Raw genomic sequence first — 19,107 nt, forward strand, 5'->3', positions numbered from 1 at the left:
AATGCATCTGTCCCTGAGCAGCATAAACACACGTTTTACCTTCCACCAAAATAAAAGCACGCTTTACCTTCTAAAAGAAGAATAAATTTAAATGAAGTATTTTAATTTACTATGAGAAGTTGTAGGAAAACACTCTTTAATACACTCTTTTAAAAATATTCTCTCTAACGGATTAAAATTCATTAAAATTATAAAATCAAGAAAAAGAATAATTAAATATGATCTAGGACCAACTAAATTAAAAAAAAAAAACATATGTTAAAAGAGTGTATGAGAAAATTTGTTCCAAGCATTTTTCATCTACTAATTTCAAGTAAGTATCTATTACCAATTACCTAAGTATCAATTACACAATTACCTAAGCCTGTCACACACTCCTGCCTTGGAGCCATAACTATACTTTTCACCATTTTCTTCAAAAGAAAAATCTAAAATTAAAAAATAAACATTTTTATAATTATTAAGTTCTATTTTTCTTTTTTATTGAATTTTCTTATGCTGTTTTATAATTTCGTTGGTTAATTAATTATTTTACAACTACAAGTTGTCAATTTCTTTTATTTCTATGATCAGAGCATCTTCAATATATACGAGATGCCTATGATGTACTTAAACTTAAGAATCCTTATTGGTACAGTTTTACCATTTGAACAATAAACGTGAAGTGATTGAAATTGACACGATTGGTTTTGTTTCATTACACAATTCTATTTCTTTTAAACTTTGCTGCAATTCTTACGTAGAATACCATGTACATTTTTTCCATATCCGGCCCAGGGTACGGTTGCACGTCCAAGATTACCATGTACTTTTTTTCCCCTTATTCCTGTAATGTTCTTCTGTTATGCTTCAATTACAAAACCTTGAAAATACTTGTTATATTTTATTACATGGAACGTAATTGTTTTAGATTCTTGGCATGTGCAGCTGGTGATGGATAATGGCAGTGACACTATCAGTTATGTTTTAGTTTCATGTAATTGTCCTAACTTCTTGGCATATGCAAGTGGTGATAGATGATGGCATACTCCAAGTTACATCATCAAATCCAAATGGATTTGTCACTGGGAAGTAAAAGGGAAAAGAGGAGGAGAGCTAAGGGGTGGGAATATTTAAGTAAATTTAATAATAAAAAATAAAAAACAAAATATATTTAATAATTATGGTAGGTATGTTTCCCTTTTAGCTATTCCTAAGTCCTCTTAGCCCAATTGAATGGCTCTTTCTCTTAACTCTTCATTCCTCTCTAACTCTTCATTCCTCTCTTGAATGCCTCCCTTAATCATCAATAGGGTCCTATATATACATAGATCCAAGATCTTTGCATGAAGCACTGAAAAATGAAAGATAACATCAGAATCCCAAATAATTAAACTTAGGAATTTTTTACCTAGAGATGGTTTAAGACCAGACTTGAATAAACAACTATTTACAAATTTTGTTTATTAAACATGAATTTATTAATAAATTTGTTTATAAAATTTATGTAATTAACTTTTTTTTAAAAATACTTTATTTTAATACTTTTTTAAGACAGTTTGATAAGAATACTCTTTAAAAAAAATTAAAAATTTGATAGATAGAACAATTAATAATCACCTTATTATTCCTAATATAAAGTAAACCCTAAAACAAACACTCCTTATTTGACATAACACATTGTACAAGCATTACGTATACTATACTACCCACTTTTTTTCCAAGTAATTCTCCTAAACTCGAACTCATTTTACGAATTAAAAAAAAGCATTGTGCATTACAAATAAGTTTTACAATCATCCATTAAGTTCAACTGTCATCCTACAAAGTATTGAATAAACTTAAAGAACTATTCGAAGGTAAAGTTCCCTTAACTCAACAGTTAAGTTCTCTTTGAATATAGAAAAATATACTAAAAAACAATTAACATGTCAAACTTGTACTAAGGCCTATTTGAAGATGGAAAATAATTTAAAATAAAAACACCTAAGAAACAAATAGTAATAAATAACCTCAAATAATAAAACTAATTAAAACCTTAAATTAAATAATAAAACCTAAATATTAAACAGTACAATTTACATCAGGAGCTTTGCACAAATGGGTGAACTTGCTACAAAAAGCCAAGTCCTTTTCCCGCACTTAATAATGAACAAAAGATGATACATATTAACTCGTCACTCTTTACTATGATTTCTTCTAGTGGCATTTAATCTAAATCTAAAGATGATATTCACATTAAGGAAGCACTTTACGACACCTAATTTAAGTGGATAAGATGCTGTCATTTCTTCAAGGCCCATCTCTTATCAATATTAGAGTAAACAATCTCCTGACAACGTACAAGTCCACAAGCTCCTCCAAAGCACAACCATCTTTCACTACCTTTGTTCATGTTCCATCTCACTCTGTGCAATGCGGCTACTTTGGGAGGGAAGGTTTCAGGTATATTCCCAAAATCTGACTTTTCATTATCAGCCTCGGGAGTAATTGGTGGCGCATCATCATCTCCACAAACCAGAGCTAGGCCTTCTGGTTTTTTCTTTCTGCCACTATTTAGTTTTGGTCTTTTGGGCTGCTTCACAGAACATAAAGCTTCCTCGGACCCAGATTCCAAACCAACATCCTCACCAGCACCAATGGCTGCAAAAAATTGAAGAGTTAATAAGAATTCTCACAGAAAATATGGCAACTAATCAGTCATATCGGTATCATATGATGGTTTGCAAGGCTGACCTAAAGTCTGAGAATCAGGATTTGAAGTTTCTGCCATTTGATTACTAGCACTTCTGAATGGATTTGACTTGGCTAATAGGTCTCGGAAAGACTCAGCACACCGACCCTTTTCAGGTGGCTTCTTCCACTGGAAAGGAGCATCTGACAAAGGAGTGTTGATAATGAGAGTTGAATCCTCCTCAGTTACTGACCCACAGAGGAAGCGTCGGGATCGATTGCGTGAATGATCAGTCTCCACTGATTTAGTAGTGAGCTGAGGATATCAAACAAAGATCAGAATTGCTTTTATTTGGGCGAGGGGGTCGGAGAAAATTCATATGTAAAAGGCATTAATTAAGGTTGAAGTTACAATTTCGAAAAAGTTTATTTACAAATTTGAGATATAATGTCAACACTGTACTTTTTCCATAATAGATAATAAACTGAAGTCCTCTCTCAGATCCTTGTTCCTTAACTAAGGCAAAAACCTAGGTCTTAGTTTTAAGATGAAGGTTGTACATCAGTCATCAATAACTGTCACAAGACAAGCAGGTTATTTCTTTAAAAGGCTCCATCACCGTGTCTGATATTGCCCCACATGATCACTTATTTTGTTTCATCCATCACCGTGTCCCCCCTTACTGTTCATGCCAAGTGCCAACCCCTTATATCTTTATTTCTATATCACCAAACCCTCTTGTGCTATACCCGCAGCACTTTCTATTTAGTAACAGTTTGACACACAAAATGAAAATAACTATAGGAGGGAACTTTGAGAAAACTGCATGGGAAAAGTATAAATTACTCTAAAATTTATATTGAACCTTTCACCTACATCACACATTTAGGTTTTCTGGATTAGAAAACATCATCATGGGTTCATATCATCTAAAACTGTATAATAGGTCTTGTACTACTAATCTCAAACAAAAGATATATAACTAGGCCTCTATTTTTTGGTGAATTGATTTAAGACAGCCTCTAGTCCAATATATCCAATATACATGCCAATAAAATTGGGTCATTAGTTTCATAAATAAGGGTACCCATGCGGCAAAGCTTTTGCAAAACAAGTGCTTAGCCATTGAGGTAAGATTAGTTACTAATTTTATGTGAATAATGGGCTGAGTGTGTGAAAGATCAATTCTCTTAAATGCTGAAGTTACTAGGTGGAGGCACATATGCCAAAGCCATTTTTCCTTGTACTAAGAAATTAACTGTGTGTCACCCCATATGTCCTTGTGTTGAAAATTAAAAATCAACTTCATCATGAAGAGTGGGGATTGCACGCTCTTGTCTATTGGCTCAAAAAAAGCAGTGCAGGTAGTTGCAAGTGATATCTGCAACAAAATATTAGAATTACCTGAAAACGAATGACAGCACCATCTACACCACAATAAGCAACCATGCCTAACATAATAAAAGTAAACCCGTCATTTAGTAAATAGTAATAATAATCAATTGTTTAGGTGTCACATTATGATATTGAGAAAACAAACAGTAACAAATTTGTCATGAAAAGATGGTTGTTTTGCCTAGAAAACCCAACAATTACTTTATAGGGTAACATTAATAGTACATAAGTTTTTCAATGCCTAAGGTAAAATGTTTCTAGCAATAAGATTATATAATCATAATATCTAAAGTAATGCATACCGAAAAAACGCACCTGTTAAACGTGAAACTTGAACGCTCCAAATGGCAAAAGATGAATATGCAGAACCGTGCAACCCAGGTTGCTTTTTCCCACTGTATATTTCTCCAGTGACAGGAAGGTCATTTGCAGCCTTCACCAAGCTAATGGTTCTCATTGTTCCATCCTCAAAGGACATAATGATGCAGCTAGAAAAGTATAAACAAAATAATTCTGAGTTAATCACATTGAAAATTTAGACAGCATTTGATCCAGCTAAAAATTAAATTAATGTATTACCTTGGGTTTGACAGCCAATCCAGACTATATATGATTCTTGGCATAGGATTGAGGCTCCTCAAAGGACGAAATGGATTACTACAAACAAATTGCCATGCATAAAGCAAACCATTGTAAACAAGTTTAACAGACTCAAAGGCTAAACCTAATTCCTCTGTTGCCTATAAACAAGTAATCATACACCTTGACATGATAATTGATAAGAAACAAATATTTGTCCTCTATAATGATGGAAACAGCAAAGCTAATTACACACGAACATACAGACAATACAAAAAAAAAGTGTTGCCTCTATGGTTGACTAATGATGCAGTGCCCCATTGCTCACACTATGAATGCAAATGAATTGAGATCAAATTCTTGAGGATGCTCATACGACAGATGTATCATCTATCTTTGTATTCACAAGTCACAATTTCATCTGTTCAAGGTTCTTGGAGAGAACAATATTTGCTTACTATAAAGTGTAAAAAGCAACTTTACTACAGGGCAGAAAGTAGGGAAGTGTCCCAAGTAATTTAGCTAGGTTCTACAGTCAATGAAAACCAGTGTTGCTAAATAGCCTCTATAAGGCTATTGCATAGCGGAAATTTCTTGGATCCATTTTTTTTTGGTCAGCAAAGATAAGTATATATATATATATATATGTGTGAAATGAATCCAAGTACCAGGGGTACCATGATTACAATAAAATTCAGTGGAATGGTTCCAAAGACCAGACTACACAGCAGTCTCGATGGGAACCAAACTGGAAATCAGATAGTATAGCTACCACTAACTATGATTTCTATCCTCAACTAATAACAAAAGCATCTCTAAGGTTAGATGACCAATGATTGTAGGGGACTACGAAATCTTTCTCAAAATTTCTGAGCCAAGACCAAAGTAAGAATATAGCATCCTCCATCAGTTTGTTGCCATTGTAAGTGCCATTTGAAAATATGATTTTATTCCTCAGCTGCCACACAGTCCAAGTAAAAGCCACCCACCAAGACCTCCATCTATTGCCCCGAATTCCTTCCACCCTATCAGCCATATGTTGGGAGAAGTGCTGCCTTGGGTGCTGCGGGAACACAGTGAGGATGTTCACCCAAGACAAAGCTTCCCACCAAAGAGGTGTAATCTTGCTGCAGTGGAAGAATAAATGTGCTGCATCCTCTTCCAATCTCCTGCAGAATGGACATTGTAAGTCATTAATTTCCACATGCCTCCTCCGCAGATTTACCTTAGTCGACAATCTATCCCAAATTAATCTCCAAACAAAAACTGCAGCTTTAGATGGGATCCTTAGCTTCCATAATTCTTCAAAATCTGCAGCCTCATCCCCCTCTATGATGTTTCCCCTCAATGCATAATAAGCGCTTTTTGCCGAGTATTGACCACTTGGGTCTAGTTTCCAGACCCAATCATCCCTACTATGAGGTTGGATTCGGATGCATCCCACCTCATTTAGGAAAGTGTCAGCCATAGATACCTCGCTGTCAAACAAGCGTCTCCTCCATTTGAGATCCCATTCCCATCCTGTGTCTTTATGATCTCCCATTTGCTGAATGAGTTGATTCTGCTGGCATGAGTTGAGATATAGCCTCGGGTACTTGGCTAATAATGTTGACTCACCATCGATCCACCTATCCTCCCAAAACTTAATTCGATCACCGCACCCCACCTTCCACACCACTCCGCTGTGAAAAGCCATCTCTTGTTGTGGATGGTGGAGAGCCAATCTCAAATCCCTCCATCATATAGAGTCGTTGGAATCCGGTGATGCTCTATTTAAACTCCTCCATCCTCCATACTTCGACTCCAGCACTCTAGCCCAAAGATCACTATGATTTTGAAACAAGCTCCACTTCCATTTACCAAGCAATGCAAGGTTGAAACTGTTGATGTCCTTGATTCCCAACCCCCCTTTCTCTTTTGGAAGACATATAGTCTCCCATTTGACCCAAGCAATTTTGTTTTGTTCAGGTCCACCGCCCCATAGGAATCTGCGCTGAATACCCTCCAGTCTTTCCACCACCCTTCTAGAAATCCTGAAAAAAGAAAGAAAATATATGGGAATAGAAGTTAGAACTGACTGTATGAGTGTAACTCTCCCCCCAAACGATATGTGCCTCAGCTTCCACTTCGCTAGTTTTCTCTCACACTTTTGAAGGATAGGATCCCACAACTGACATCTTCTCGGATTGTCCCCAATGGGGATCCCCAAGTAAACAAAAGGGATGGACAGCAGGCTACAATTCAAGAAATCAGCTGCACTTCGCTTCCACGGTTCCGGCATACCAATTGATCCAAAACTACTTTTTGCAAAGTTAATTTTAAGGCCTGATGCAAGTTCAAAGGTCCTCAAGATTGATTTGATTGCCTTAGTGTTTTCCATTGTCGCCTCCCCAAAAAATATTGTATCATCCGCATATTGTAATAGGCTAATGATCACTTCTTGGATCCATGATTGCAACTCTGTCCGCTATTGCAATCACTATCATCGTTGTGGTTTTGGCATGCGTCCTGCATCCTCTTGTCATGTCTAGCGAGTCTCGAGCCAATTGAACTTTATATTATTATGCCAATTTTTAAGTATTTTATTTTTATTTGCATACAACTTAATTTTTTATACATAAATAATTGATGTATATCATATATTTCAACCGATATGTGACTTCTGCTATATGATATAGCGAATTAATGGCTTTCTGCGAATAAGACTGATGAGAACTCCAAATACCTATTACTCCTCTAGGACCTCTTCTGCAGCATATTAAAATAAATTGTTTTCAAATAAAAGCAATTTTGGTCACTCACTGGTTAAACCCCCCAAAAAAGGTGTTTTATGTAGGAAAAAGGTTTTTCCATCGTGTTCAACAACAAAGGAAAACAATATAATCACTATCATATTAATTCATAATGAAGCTATTATGAATTAAAGGAAAGCAATAGTAATGTTATACTAAACATGCATCATAACCACATGTAAGGATACTTTTACTAGTCCTATTTAATAGTAGTACTGCTCTAAAACATACAACCAACATCGATCAAAAGCCTTTTCTCATTACAAGGTTATCAAAATTGAGATCCAACCTAAGATCAAGAATGGGGTGACAAAAGTAAATTGTGTGTATGTGCATAAAAAATAACATAATTAAGACATAATCTTAAAATCCCTACTAAATTAAGTAAACTTACAGAGAATGCATAAAACAAGCCCCAACTTAATTTCAAATATAAAAAAGACACAAGTTTTACACACCACATAAAACTCAAAATAAATATCAGTGAAGTTGAACCCAAAACAGAGATCAAAAGAGTCAAGAAACAGTGATCCTTGATCCCACCCCAAAAAAATAAATAAATAAATAAAACAGACTTGAACCAATGTCCCAAACAGAAGCCAAAAAATGACCAGAAGCTAACAAGCCCATACAGAGAAAGAAGAACAGAGATCAGTTGGGTCCAACCCTCACAAACCTAGAAGCAAACAAACCCAAAGGAGTCAAAACTAGACGGCCTGTCAGGTGCAGAAGAGCAGAAAATCGACGAAGAGGCCAGCCAAAAATGAACAAATATGAAATGATCTGTGTTTTGATCAAACGGGTCACAAAAATGGGTTGATTTTCCTCTTTAGAAAAAAAAAAGATTTCTGCATGCTCGGAAAGATCACTCAATTAAACAATTTCATGAGGAAGATCATTTGATCTTACCAATCACACAAAAACACATCAGCAGCAGATCAGGATCATTCAGGCCAGAGAAATCATAACATCAAACAACCTTAAGAGGTAACATCGTGATTTTGACTACCATGCTCACTAGTAGCTCTAAAAAAGGTTAACATTTCTATTTAATTAAATATAGAAAAACCTTTTAAATTAATTTAGTGTTTATCATAAAAACTAGATATTTTATTTGACTTCGTCTCGATTAGTTGTAGAAACTCTATCTTCTTCATCATAAATATTCAAATGGTTTTCTATGTATCCTCTCCCACATTTTTTCTTTCTCCTTTTTCCTATGTGAATTCCTGAATTATTCTCACTATAAAACTTACTAGTTCTATTGCCCCAACCATTGTTGGGAAGAGCCTGTTATACTTATATCCCAGGAACTTGCCCATCACACAAACAAGTTCTTAAAGACAGTGGTAACACACATATTGTCCGTGATCATTCAAATTCGTGGATTTGTGGTTGATCATGGTTTGTGATTTCGGACAGCAAAAAAACTAATAGCATACACTAAGAATATTATTGAGAGCCTCCTTTGTATCTTTACCTTCACTTCCAACAAAACCGTACAATTTTCACATGGTATTAGTGCAGTAATCTTCTGTGACCTGATCCAATCACTATTCTGTTAGATTTCAACTTAAAACCAATTGGCACTAAGTAAAGTTGCTTAACAAATATATAAGTTGCACCCCAAGAACCGAGGCAGGCGATGTGGGACTTCCTAACATATTCCGCTGGAGTTTCCAATATATAGAAGTTCTTTGGTGTTTCTCTGTTTTGTTGTCATATAGTTTCGGGAGATTCATCACATATTATGCAGTGCTTTCCCACTACTTTTCCAGCCAAAATTTCTCCAGATCAAGTTGCTCACTGCCTCACTCATTCTGGTCAAGCCCAGACTTGTTTTGCCCATTCACACACTAGATCTTGCCAGTCTCATTACCAGAATAATAAGGTTCTTATGTTATTAGTTGAATTGAGCTAGGCTTGTAAAACTAGAGCAAAAATTGTAATAATGCTGGTTATTAGCTTCTAGGTTGTAATTGCTTTAGCTTTATAGTGAATGGAAAGGCAATAACTAGTTCAGTAAAGTGCTAAACCAAGTATCATTATCCTTTGCTTAAGATGTGAGTCTGAGACAGATGTTTTGCCTCTCAAGTCTCAAGTGTCACTTCTATATTATCATGTAATATATTGACAGTTTATTATAAAGTTTGAAAATATTAATAATTAATTAAATGATGTGATAGTTTGAAAATAGTTAATAATTAATTCTTTATTAATTTCAAATTGTATAAATTTTCCCCACTAAAAATGCATAAACTTAGATTTTATGTAAACCATGACTCGATAATAAAAATAAACTCAATATGACTGAAGTACATCCTATATAACTCTGATTTTTTAATAAATGTTGTTGGGTTGGGTGTTCTGGTGTTTTGGCTGTCTCCATATGATTGAAAAGCCAGACCTAGATCCAGAGATATTAGCATAGCATATCAATATTCCAGATCCACCCACCAAATTGGTTATGAGCTGGAGCTCTAAGGGGATGCCAAAATTGGCTGGAATTTACCAAGAGATTGTCAGTGAGAAGCAGAAACCATCAAGAATTATAATTCAGACCTAGATCCAGTGATATTCGTATAGCATATCGATATTCCAGATCCACCCCCCAAATTGGTTATTTGCTGGAGCTCTAAGTGCCAAATATGGCTGGAGTTTACCAAGAGATTGTCAGTGAGAAGCAGAAACAAACAAGAATTTTAGTTCAGATTGAGATACTTCCAGATTCCATTATCAGGGCCACATGAGAGTTAGTTCAAAACCAGCCAACTCACAATTTGTATTGGTTTGGTTACGTGACAAATCTACATGCTGCTCAAGCCATTCAAAAGATTGGGTCACCATTTTGCATGTCTGAGCCAAGTTTTGTAGCATTGCATAATAGTTATAATACAATTGCAACGTCATTCAAAACAAATCCATTTAAGTAGTATACAAAATTTATTCTAATTGAGAATAAGATAGAAACTAGAACTGGGGTACATTAGTTTAAGAATAAGATAGAATGAAAAATAATAATTAAAGATTGATGTTTAAAATAAACTAAAAAGAAATAAGATAACAAAGTAACAAAAAAAAATTAGGGGGAAATAAAAGACTCACCGTAGGTCCCAAAACTTAAGGCCTTCATGTCCAGCGGTTACTATTATATTAGAACTCTCTGGATCCCTGGAATATTATAGCAAAATCTCACATTGCATTCAACATATGAGGGTGAAAGGATGGGCAAATGATGTAAATAGAGATGCATGATATTTGCATGTGTAATAAGCTAATGCCTTGATATTGAAGCAATCTTCATGGAAAAAACAAGGGTGCATGTGTACACCATAAACAAAAAACAATTGACTTGCAAACCATGTCCAGACACAAATGATGCTATTTATTTAACTTTATAATAGGAAAGAGTTTGATTAAGAAGGAAGAAACCGGCTACATTACATGAATGGGAATTGATATCCTTGGGGCATAATAAAAAAGAAAAAAGGAATAAATCAATCTCCACAATGATTTCAAAAGCAACCACACAAGTACACACAATAAAAAAATTAGTTTAAAAAATTATCCGAGTTAATTAATTAGATATGGTTGTAGCTGGAGTATCCATTACTTAACAATGCAGGACTATAGAATCCTCAACATTTATAGAATATTTCTTTACAATCTGCGTGGAATTTTGTGTTTCTCAAAGGTAGTGGCTGATGATTTGCCTCATTCTCATTGTAGTGTCTGACATAATTATATATGGTTGTAGCTGGAGAATCCATTATTTAACAATGAGGGAATACAGAGAAGCAAAAATCCTAAACATTTAGAAGATTTCTTTATAATCTGCACAGAATTTTGTGTTTCTTAAAGATATATTGTAACAGCAATATATTCAATGCAAACAACAGATATGCCATGGCTGAGAAGGTTCAATTTTACTAACCCTTCAAATGGAGCCCAGGCAACGGTTCTAATAGGAACTGTATCCCCACCAAAAATAAGCACAGGTTTTGTATCTGCATATTACAAATTTAGTCAATAAACAGCAGTATAATTTTTCTTTTTTCAATATAGCTACCCTCCCTAACAATGAAATAGTAAACATGAGATGCACATCAAGTAACAAAAATATTACCATCACATTTGGATGAAGAACTTGTACAAAATTTCCACAAAGCAACCTAAATAAATATAAAGCAAATTGCATTAGAAGTGATATATATTGTGAAAAAAAGGTTTCAGATGACTATATGCTGATATTTTAATAGAAAATGTTACTTATAAACATTATAAGTTATAAATATACAATTATTAGAGAAAAATATTATGGAAAAAATTGAATGTTTTCTCTTTTCCATAATGAAACTTAAAGAAACAAATATATTTCCTAATTATTAAAGCAAGGTAAACCTCAATTTAGAGAAGACAAACTACAGAAAATTAAACATTTAGGGAATTATACCGTTCCATCATGGCAGCCAGCTAGTAAATAGTCATGAGGGGGTGTAACCGACCACTCCACTGTCAGTGGAATGCTGAGAGATAAAATGAGAGAGTAAATTAAACCACATAGCCAGGATACTCAAAAGCATAAATTAAAAAGCATCATGTAAATTCAATAACATTCTGCAGACTGCAGTTGCATGAATTTAACCAGTGGATAGCACGATTCTAACAAGGAAACCTTTTTTTCTAGTGATTCCAGCTTTAAGCATTCTCCACAATGAATAATGAGTATATATTTACTTTTTATATAATGCTTACTTCAAATTTGTTTTTATCTAATCTAATTATCAAACAAACAGCAATGAGGTTAAATTAAATCTGTTCATGAATTTCTCTCCAGTAATTGAATTTCTTCATTATTTATTTAAATAAGTAAATGGGTTTAGCATTCACCCTAGAGAGAATGAAGGAGGAAGCGTACCTTTGTAAGCCACCACGCTTCAACATTGAGCATTTAAATACAGGCTCCAACTTTATAAAACGTGGATCAGTGCCCTCTTTATGCATATAAATTGCTCTCAATACATGAGGAAGAGGAACCTCCCACCTGCAATTTACAAGTGCAAACAAAAACAAAAGTCATCCAAGTCACAATGTTCCTCAAAACCACCTGCAATTTTCAGTGAATAAGCAATCAAGTTGTCATTCTGAAGGAACAAGATTATCAATTTATTAGCCGCATCTTTACTATAAATAATTTCATAGAAACATTGAATGACAATTCCATGGATTATCTTCAAACTTGCATAGCCACTATTGAAATTTATGATAAAATTAGAAGAAACACAGGAAATAATGAAGTTAAATAGTGATAAACATAAATTTTCAGTATCATAAATTATGAAGTAACCTAAATTTCTCCTCATTTTCTTCCCCATAGGAAAAATTAGACTACAACACCCTTTTTTCAAACAGATTTTCGTGCCACAGCAAATTATGACTAATGTTAAGATTACATATTATTCTGTTAATTATGATTAGAGAGCAATAAGGGATTTGTTCATTATCACTCATATTAGATTGATTCTATGCAATCAAAATTGATCCTATTTACTCATTATAAATAAAGGTTGTGTGATCATACACAACACACAACATTACACAGTAAAACATTGTTATATGGTATCAGAGCTTAGGTTATTCTTGACAGAGGAATAACGAAAAGCATCCCCCACCAGGGACCTACTGTCCCCGGTGGACCTTTACAGTCGTCATACTTATTCCGATGACCTGCTTCTGCTCTCCGACAAACCTTTCCCCTTTTTGGAAGCATTTTCTGGCACCTTCCCAGCCGGTGAACCAACCACCAACATCACCCTCTACCGATCTACACAATGGCGGTGATTGTGACCTAATAAGAGCTCCAACACTCTCACATGCACATCTATTGCGTGCCAAACACCATTTTTGTGCTCCACTGTTCCGGCACGTTCGGCCGCCATTTCGACTGCGCTTCCACCGGTGTTGTCGCTCCTGCATTCCAACGCTATCCCTAAAGTTTGGGGCCATCCAGTGTTGATTTGGCAGTTACCCTTTGTTTTCCTTTTTCGTGCAACCCCTCTTCATGATGAATATTATCAAGCAGTTGCTCTACCCTTGTGTGACAGACTTCCCAACACCTTTTCACCAGAGCTCACCTTCAACCACTGTCTCCCATCACCGAAGACCGCAATGCCGTCCACATGCGCAGAAAACTCAAAACATCGTTGAACACGACCTCGCACAGGGCCCCAGTGTGTGAAGTTCACGCACAAGACGTGTGATGCATGTCCGGCAAGCATCATACCGATCTCCATCGTCACTACGGGCTTTCATTGGCTGCCACTGAGCCATGTTATCCAGCGCAACCACACAACTTAAACTGCCTTTAGTTTCTATCGGGTTGAACACGTTTGTAACAAGCTCGATTCATATGATATATATGCTCGAGCTTGAGGGGGAGTGTTAGGATTACATATTATTCTATTAATTATGATTACAGAGCAATTAGGGATTTGTTCATTATCACTTAGATTAGATTGATCTTATGTAATCAATGTTGATCCTATTTATCCATTATAAATAAAGGTTGTGTGGTCATACACAACATTACACAGTAAAACACTGTTATAACTAACAACCAGAAATGTTTTTCACCCTTTTTCCTTTAGAGATTTGTTGTTAAATGCTAGCACTTGCATAAATAATAATAAAAAATAAACTGAATGAGACAAATAAAAAAGAGTACTAACATTACAACCATTTATTTTCTGACACAATTTTACTTCAGCTTTTAGAACAAACTATGTGACTTAACATACAATATAGATACCGGAATAACAAACAAAATACACCACGTGATAAATAACCAGCCACACTAACTATAATATAAACTTTAAGGCTGACTGTATGATAAATATTTGCCTTGGAAATACTTTCTTCTTAAACACCATAGTTTGCACCACATTTCATTCAAACTATAGCTACTTTCAATCCTAATTCTCTGTTTCAGTAGTTATCCTTTGTCCATTATGTCTCCTTCAAGTTTTCATGAAGTCGCTATAATACCATGTTGAGTTTTGAGAATTTAACAGAATATTTTGTATTTCTAAAGATTGAAAATACCCAACCAACTAGCTTCTGTTTACATACATGTATAGTACACTAGCTTAAAGCGTGCAAGTTGTGAGTTATAACTGTCTTACAACAGATAGCACAATCCGAAGAAAAAGATATCCTAAACAACTAGACTAAAGGGGAAATGGTATTCTCTCACACATTATTATACTTATAATAATTAGAAATGTATTTGTTTAAAATATCCAAATTTCAAATACTTTAAATCTAATAAAGGTGATAGCAGTAACAACATATAAACACGGTCAACAAAAAGGAAAAGAAATCATAAATCGTGAAGAACAACAACAGCAAAAGGAGAATGAGGCTCAAGACATCTTACACTTCCAAAGATCCATTGCCCAACAAGACAGCAAGATGGCCCATTCGGTGTTTGCAAAAAGAATCAGAAATGTTAGTAGGTCGCCATTTCACATCCCATGCCACTTTTCCATTATGAGCTAGGCATGAAACTACTCTTGGCAATGTTACATCTTCTGGAATAGAACAAGTAGCTGGTGGAGCTTCCAATTCAAAGCTCCAATGTGGTTGATGATTTGCCTCATTCTCATACTGTAGTGGCTGACTTCTATCTTGGCTATATCTCCCCTCCATCTCCGTATGATTAATTTTCAATCCACTGCTTTTAAGAGTTGTTGAAATAGTATTGCAGGCAGAAACAGCTTCCTTGGTATGCCTTTGCTTTGTAACAGAACATTGTGGCAAAGCATATTCATTGCAATTGACACGAGCCACATTTGAAGAAAGAAATTCAGCTGAATCTTCTGGGACTTGAACATCAAGAGGCATGATTTCATTCTCACAATTTGGATCACCTGTTGATACTCCTTTTGAATTTGATGGTCTTCCTCTAAGCGTCTTCATTAGGGCTGATTTTTCATTGCAATTGTCATGATTCACGTCTGGAGAAAGAAATTCAGCTGAATCTTCAGGGACTTGAACATCAAGAGGCATAGAATGATCCTCACAATTTGGATCATCTGCTGTTACTTCTTTTGAATTTGATTTGGGTCTTCTTCTAGGCCTCTTTATTAGTGCTGATTCTTCATTTCTCTCTTTATTTTCTTTAGCTTTTCTTTTTCTTTTGTATGTAATAAGTATTTCTTCATTGTTTTCAAGATTCCCATCTGAAGCAAGAAACTCAGTAGAATTTTGTGCAACTTGAACATAACAAGCTGACTTGTTCTGGGTCTCACAATTCACATCATCCACTGTTATTGTTGTGGAATTTTTTCTTGTTCTTCCTCTAGGATTCTTTATTTGTGTTGATTTGTCATTTGTGCCTCCATCTTTTTTAGGAAGTATTTCTTCATTGTTATCATGATTCCCATCTGGAGTAGGAAACTCAGTAGAATTTTCTGGAAATTGAACAGCAAGAGCTGGCATGTACTGGATCTCACAATTCATATCATCCACTGCTGACACTGTTGGATTCTTTCTAGGTCTTCCTCTAGGCTTCTTTATTTGTGTTGATATGTCATTTGTGCCTGCATCTTTTTTATCACAATTCATATCATCCACTGCTAACACCGTTGGATTTTTTCTAGGTCTTCCTCTAGGCTTCTTTATTTGTGTTGATTTGTCATTTATGTCTCCATCTTTCTTATCACAGTTCATTTCATCTACCACTGTTGGATTTTTTCTAGGTCTTCCTTTAGGTCTCTTAATTTTTGACAATTTGTCATTGTGTTCCTTGACATTTAGAAGACACCATATTTGTACGACACCTCTACCAGTAAGTGGGGCACCCATCTTGTGATAAGAAGAGCCAGGTGGATGAGCAGCGACAGCAATAAACTAAACAAATATCATATAGAAGGTCATTAAATGTACAAAATTAAAAACCTCCACCTCTTATGAATGTGATAGAAATTGCTAGAGGATCAATCATATGGAAAAATAGAATTGCACAGAATCAATAATCTTCCAACATCATTATCCACTGCCAATAAATAGCACCCTCTAAACTTGCTATTTTGTCAGCACACTACTTCAAATAGGCAATCGCCCTTAACATGTGAAGCATAGGAATCATCAGACAAACAAAATTAACCATTTGGATTGCATTCAAGCATTAAAGACTTCCCCATCACAGCAGCAAAAATAAAATCTACAATAAGGCTTGATACATGTGCTGTGCAAAAAAAAAAAAAGGCTTGATACATGTGTTAAAGGAAGGCAGTTAACCAAGTACCTCACATTTAACTGAACAATCAGGCTTTTCATGTATCTGAGGACACCAATCTAATGCCCATACAGAGCCTCCAACATTCATCACAAAGTCTCTGCTCCAACAAAACTTGAAGTGTTTAGCCAAGTTAAACAATTAGTAGTGATAAAATGCTTTAATTTATCAGCAAGTTCAAAGATAATTGTTATATGATTAATACAAACATGCACTATAACTCCATAGCATTGGTCAATGAATAAAACAACACAAAAAGCTATATCTTAGCCATACCTGCATTCCTGAGATATAACCTCCCCATGTTGCTCCTTCTGCTTATCATGCTAGGATAAACATATACAATGATAATGTGTGAGTCTAGTCAGTAATACTGAAAAGGTAACTGTTATGAGGAAATTTATGTTGCCAGGAAACAAAAAAAGAAGTATACAATATTGAACAACTTGTACCTCAGGAACAGAGGCAGATGAAAATGGAGGCAAATTTATGGCACTGATATTTCTCCCCTCAGAACAATCAGAGCTCTCAAGTCCATAAGCAAACTTAATGCTTCTTGAGGGATATTTAAAATCTCTCCATTCTCTGCACATTTAACGTCAAGAAAAATAAGAGAATTAAGTGTTTATTTGGAAACTTCTAAAAACTAGCATATTGGGCAGTTTTTAAATCCAAGGGTTTTGGATTTTGGTAACTACTAATGTTGTTCTTTGAAATGGTTCTTACACTGACAGTGCAAAGGTTTTTTTACACTATCATCCAATCACAAAACATCATATATGATAAATTTGTTGAATTTTATAATAACTACTTTAAAAAGTCATACTAAGAATGATTTCTGATTGGTTGACCATGTAAAAAACTTTTATCTATTAAACTCTTAATAGATATAGTTCTCAGAAAAACCATTTCAAAGTTGGTTTTATTATGCAGAAGATAATGGATATATGTATAAATAATTTGCATTGCACATGCAAATAATATAAAATAAATCTAAAGCGGTGTTGTTAAATAGCGGTTATGGCCCCGCAATGGTAGAATGGCGTGGTGGATTTGTTGCCAACCACCATAGGCAAAATTGTGAAGGAAGGCACGCCATGAGCCATGGGGTGCAATGGAGTGTTTATAAGGTGGAATTTCAGCATTCCGCCATTGATAACACTGACCTAAAGCATAACTAATAAGTCAATAATCCAACAGAGCAAAACTAAGGCAGGAAAATAAGCATAGCTGAAAACCGAATAACACTATAGACTTCTCTGACACACACACACACACACACATATATGGCACCTATTAATTAAAAATTCTATGCATAACGCATCAAACTATTTGGTTTGTTTGTACCTTAAGAAAGTGACTGAGGAAGACAATCTCTGAACCTCGCTCTGGTCCAAAGCAGCACCGTTTTCTTTCCCGCAGAGTCTGGCAATGGTGTCCATGTCTCGGAAGAAATTCTCGACCGAGAAATCGAACAGAGAAATCCTAACGCCGCTGGCAGCAGCAGCACTATCTTCATTGCCATCATTGTTTACTACCGTTGGAGAATTTGCTTCGTTCTCAGCAAATGTTACTCTCTTCTTCGCCGTCTTCTTCTTGTTCTTTTTCTTCTTCTCCTTGAAATCAAATACTTCAGCTATGCAAGCGTTCTCCTCTTCTGCGTCTCCCATTTTCTTCTATGAATTTAAAATTTTTGGAGATGCGAGGTTTCTGAGGTTCGAACCCTAAACCAGGTACACGATAACGCTTAATAATTAGAATCGAGCCATTGTGCTTTTATATATTTCATTGTTATATAAAATTAATTTAATATATATAAAATAAACAAATTATTAAATTATTAAAATAGATACATTTGATACTTAGATTTTTAAAAAATATATTTTAAATGATAATTTGCAAATAATCTATTATATATTAATTAGAAAAATAATATTCATAAGGAATCAAACAAATCAATCCAAAAAAATCCATATAGTTGACGCAATTACATTCACAATTAAAAATTATCTATTAATGCTAACATTAGGCATGTTTTCTTAAAAGAAACATATCAACCCAAGGTTTTTTTTTATCATAATGCACATTCTCTCTCCAAAATTTGCTTGAAATACACCCGAGGAATTAATTTTCAAACTACACCACTTTCACATTTTCACGGAAGTCGGGTTCTGCACCCCGACTTCCCTTCTTCCTTTTTTTTATAAAAAAGTTTATATATTATTAAAATTAAATAATATATTATATAAAATTATTTTTAATTGATTTGAAAATTATTTATTTATTAAATTAATTTATGTAATACTATTTTATAATTTTTTGTAAAGAGAAATATACATATAAAGAAAAATATAAAAATTGGATAAAATTATAGTATAATTTTTTATTTA

At 34.6% G+C, this 19,107-nt stretch overlaps 1 protein-coding gene across 1 annotated transcript; it reads right to left on the bottom strand.

The window, feature by feature from the left end:
* Nucleotides 1-1,987: 1,987 nt before the first annotated feature.
* On the bottom strand, nt 1,988-18,472 carry LOC114372059. Its single transcript, XM_028329449.1, has 15 exons — nt 18,065-18,472; nt 17,170-17,302; nt 16,994-17,043; nt 16,727-16,817; nt 14,855-16,329; nt 12,338-12,463; nt 11,873-11,945; nt 11,546-11,591; nt 11,354-11,426; nt 10,525-10,590; nt 4,628-4,705; nt 4,364-4,536; nt 4,058-4,104; nt 2,716-2,968; nt 1,988-2,622 (listed from the first exon to the last, which is right to left on the bottom strand). Exons 1-15 carry the CDS (start codon nt 18,385-18,387, stop codon nt 2,264-2,266), a joined length of 3,366 nt encoding a protein of 1,121 aa, XP_028185250.1. The 5' UTR covers nt 18,388-18,472; the 3' UTR covers nt 1,988-2,263.
* Nucleotides 18,473-19,107: the final 635 nt, after the last annotated feature.

The sequence above is a fragment of the Glycine soja genome, chromosome 10, assembly GCF_004193775.1.
Source record: "Glycine soja cultivar W05 chromosome 10, ASM419377v2, whole genome shotgun sequence".
Taxonomy (NCBI): Eukaryota; Viridiplantae; Streptophyta; class Magnoliopsida; order Fabales; family Fabaceae; genus Glycine; species Glycine soja.

What these genes read in the sequence shown, in the direction of transcription:
- LOC114372059 (XM_028329449.1), bottom strand. Translation starts at nt 18,387, where the DNA reads ATGGGAGACGCAGAAGAGGAGAACGCTTGCATAGCTGAAGTATTTGAT. An exon ending in GTTATATCTCAGGAATGCAG is followed by an intron (nt 16,818 to 16,993) that starts GTATGGCTAAGA and finishes TTGTTGGAGCAG; the next exon opens with AGACTTTGTGATGAATGTTG. An exon ending in ATTGTTCAGTTAAATGTGAG is followed by an intron (nt 16,330 to 16,726) that starts GTACTTGGTTAA and finishes ATATTTGTTTAG; the next exon opens with TTTATTGCTGTCGCTGCTCA.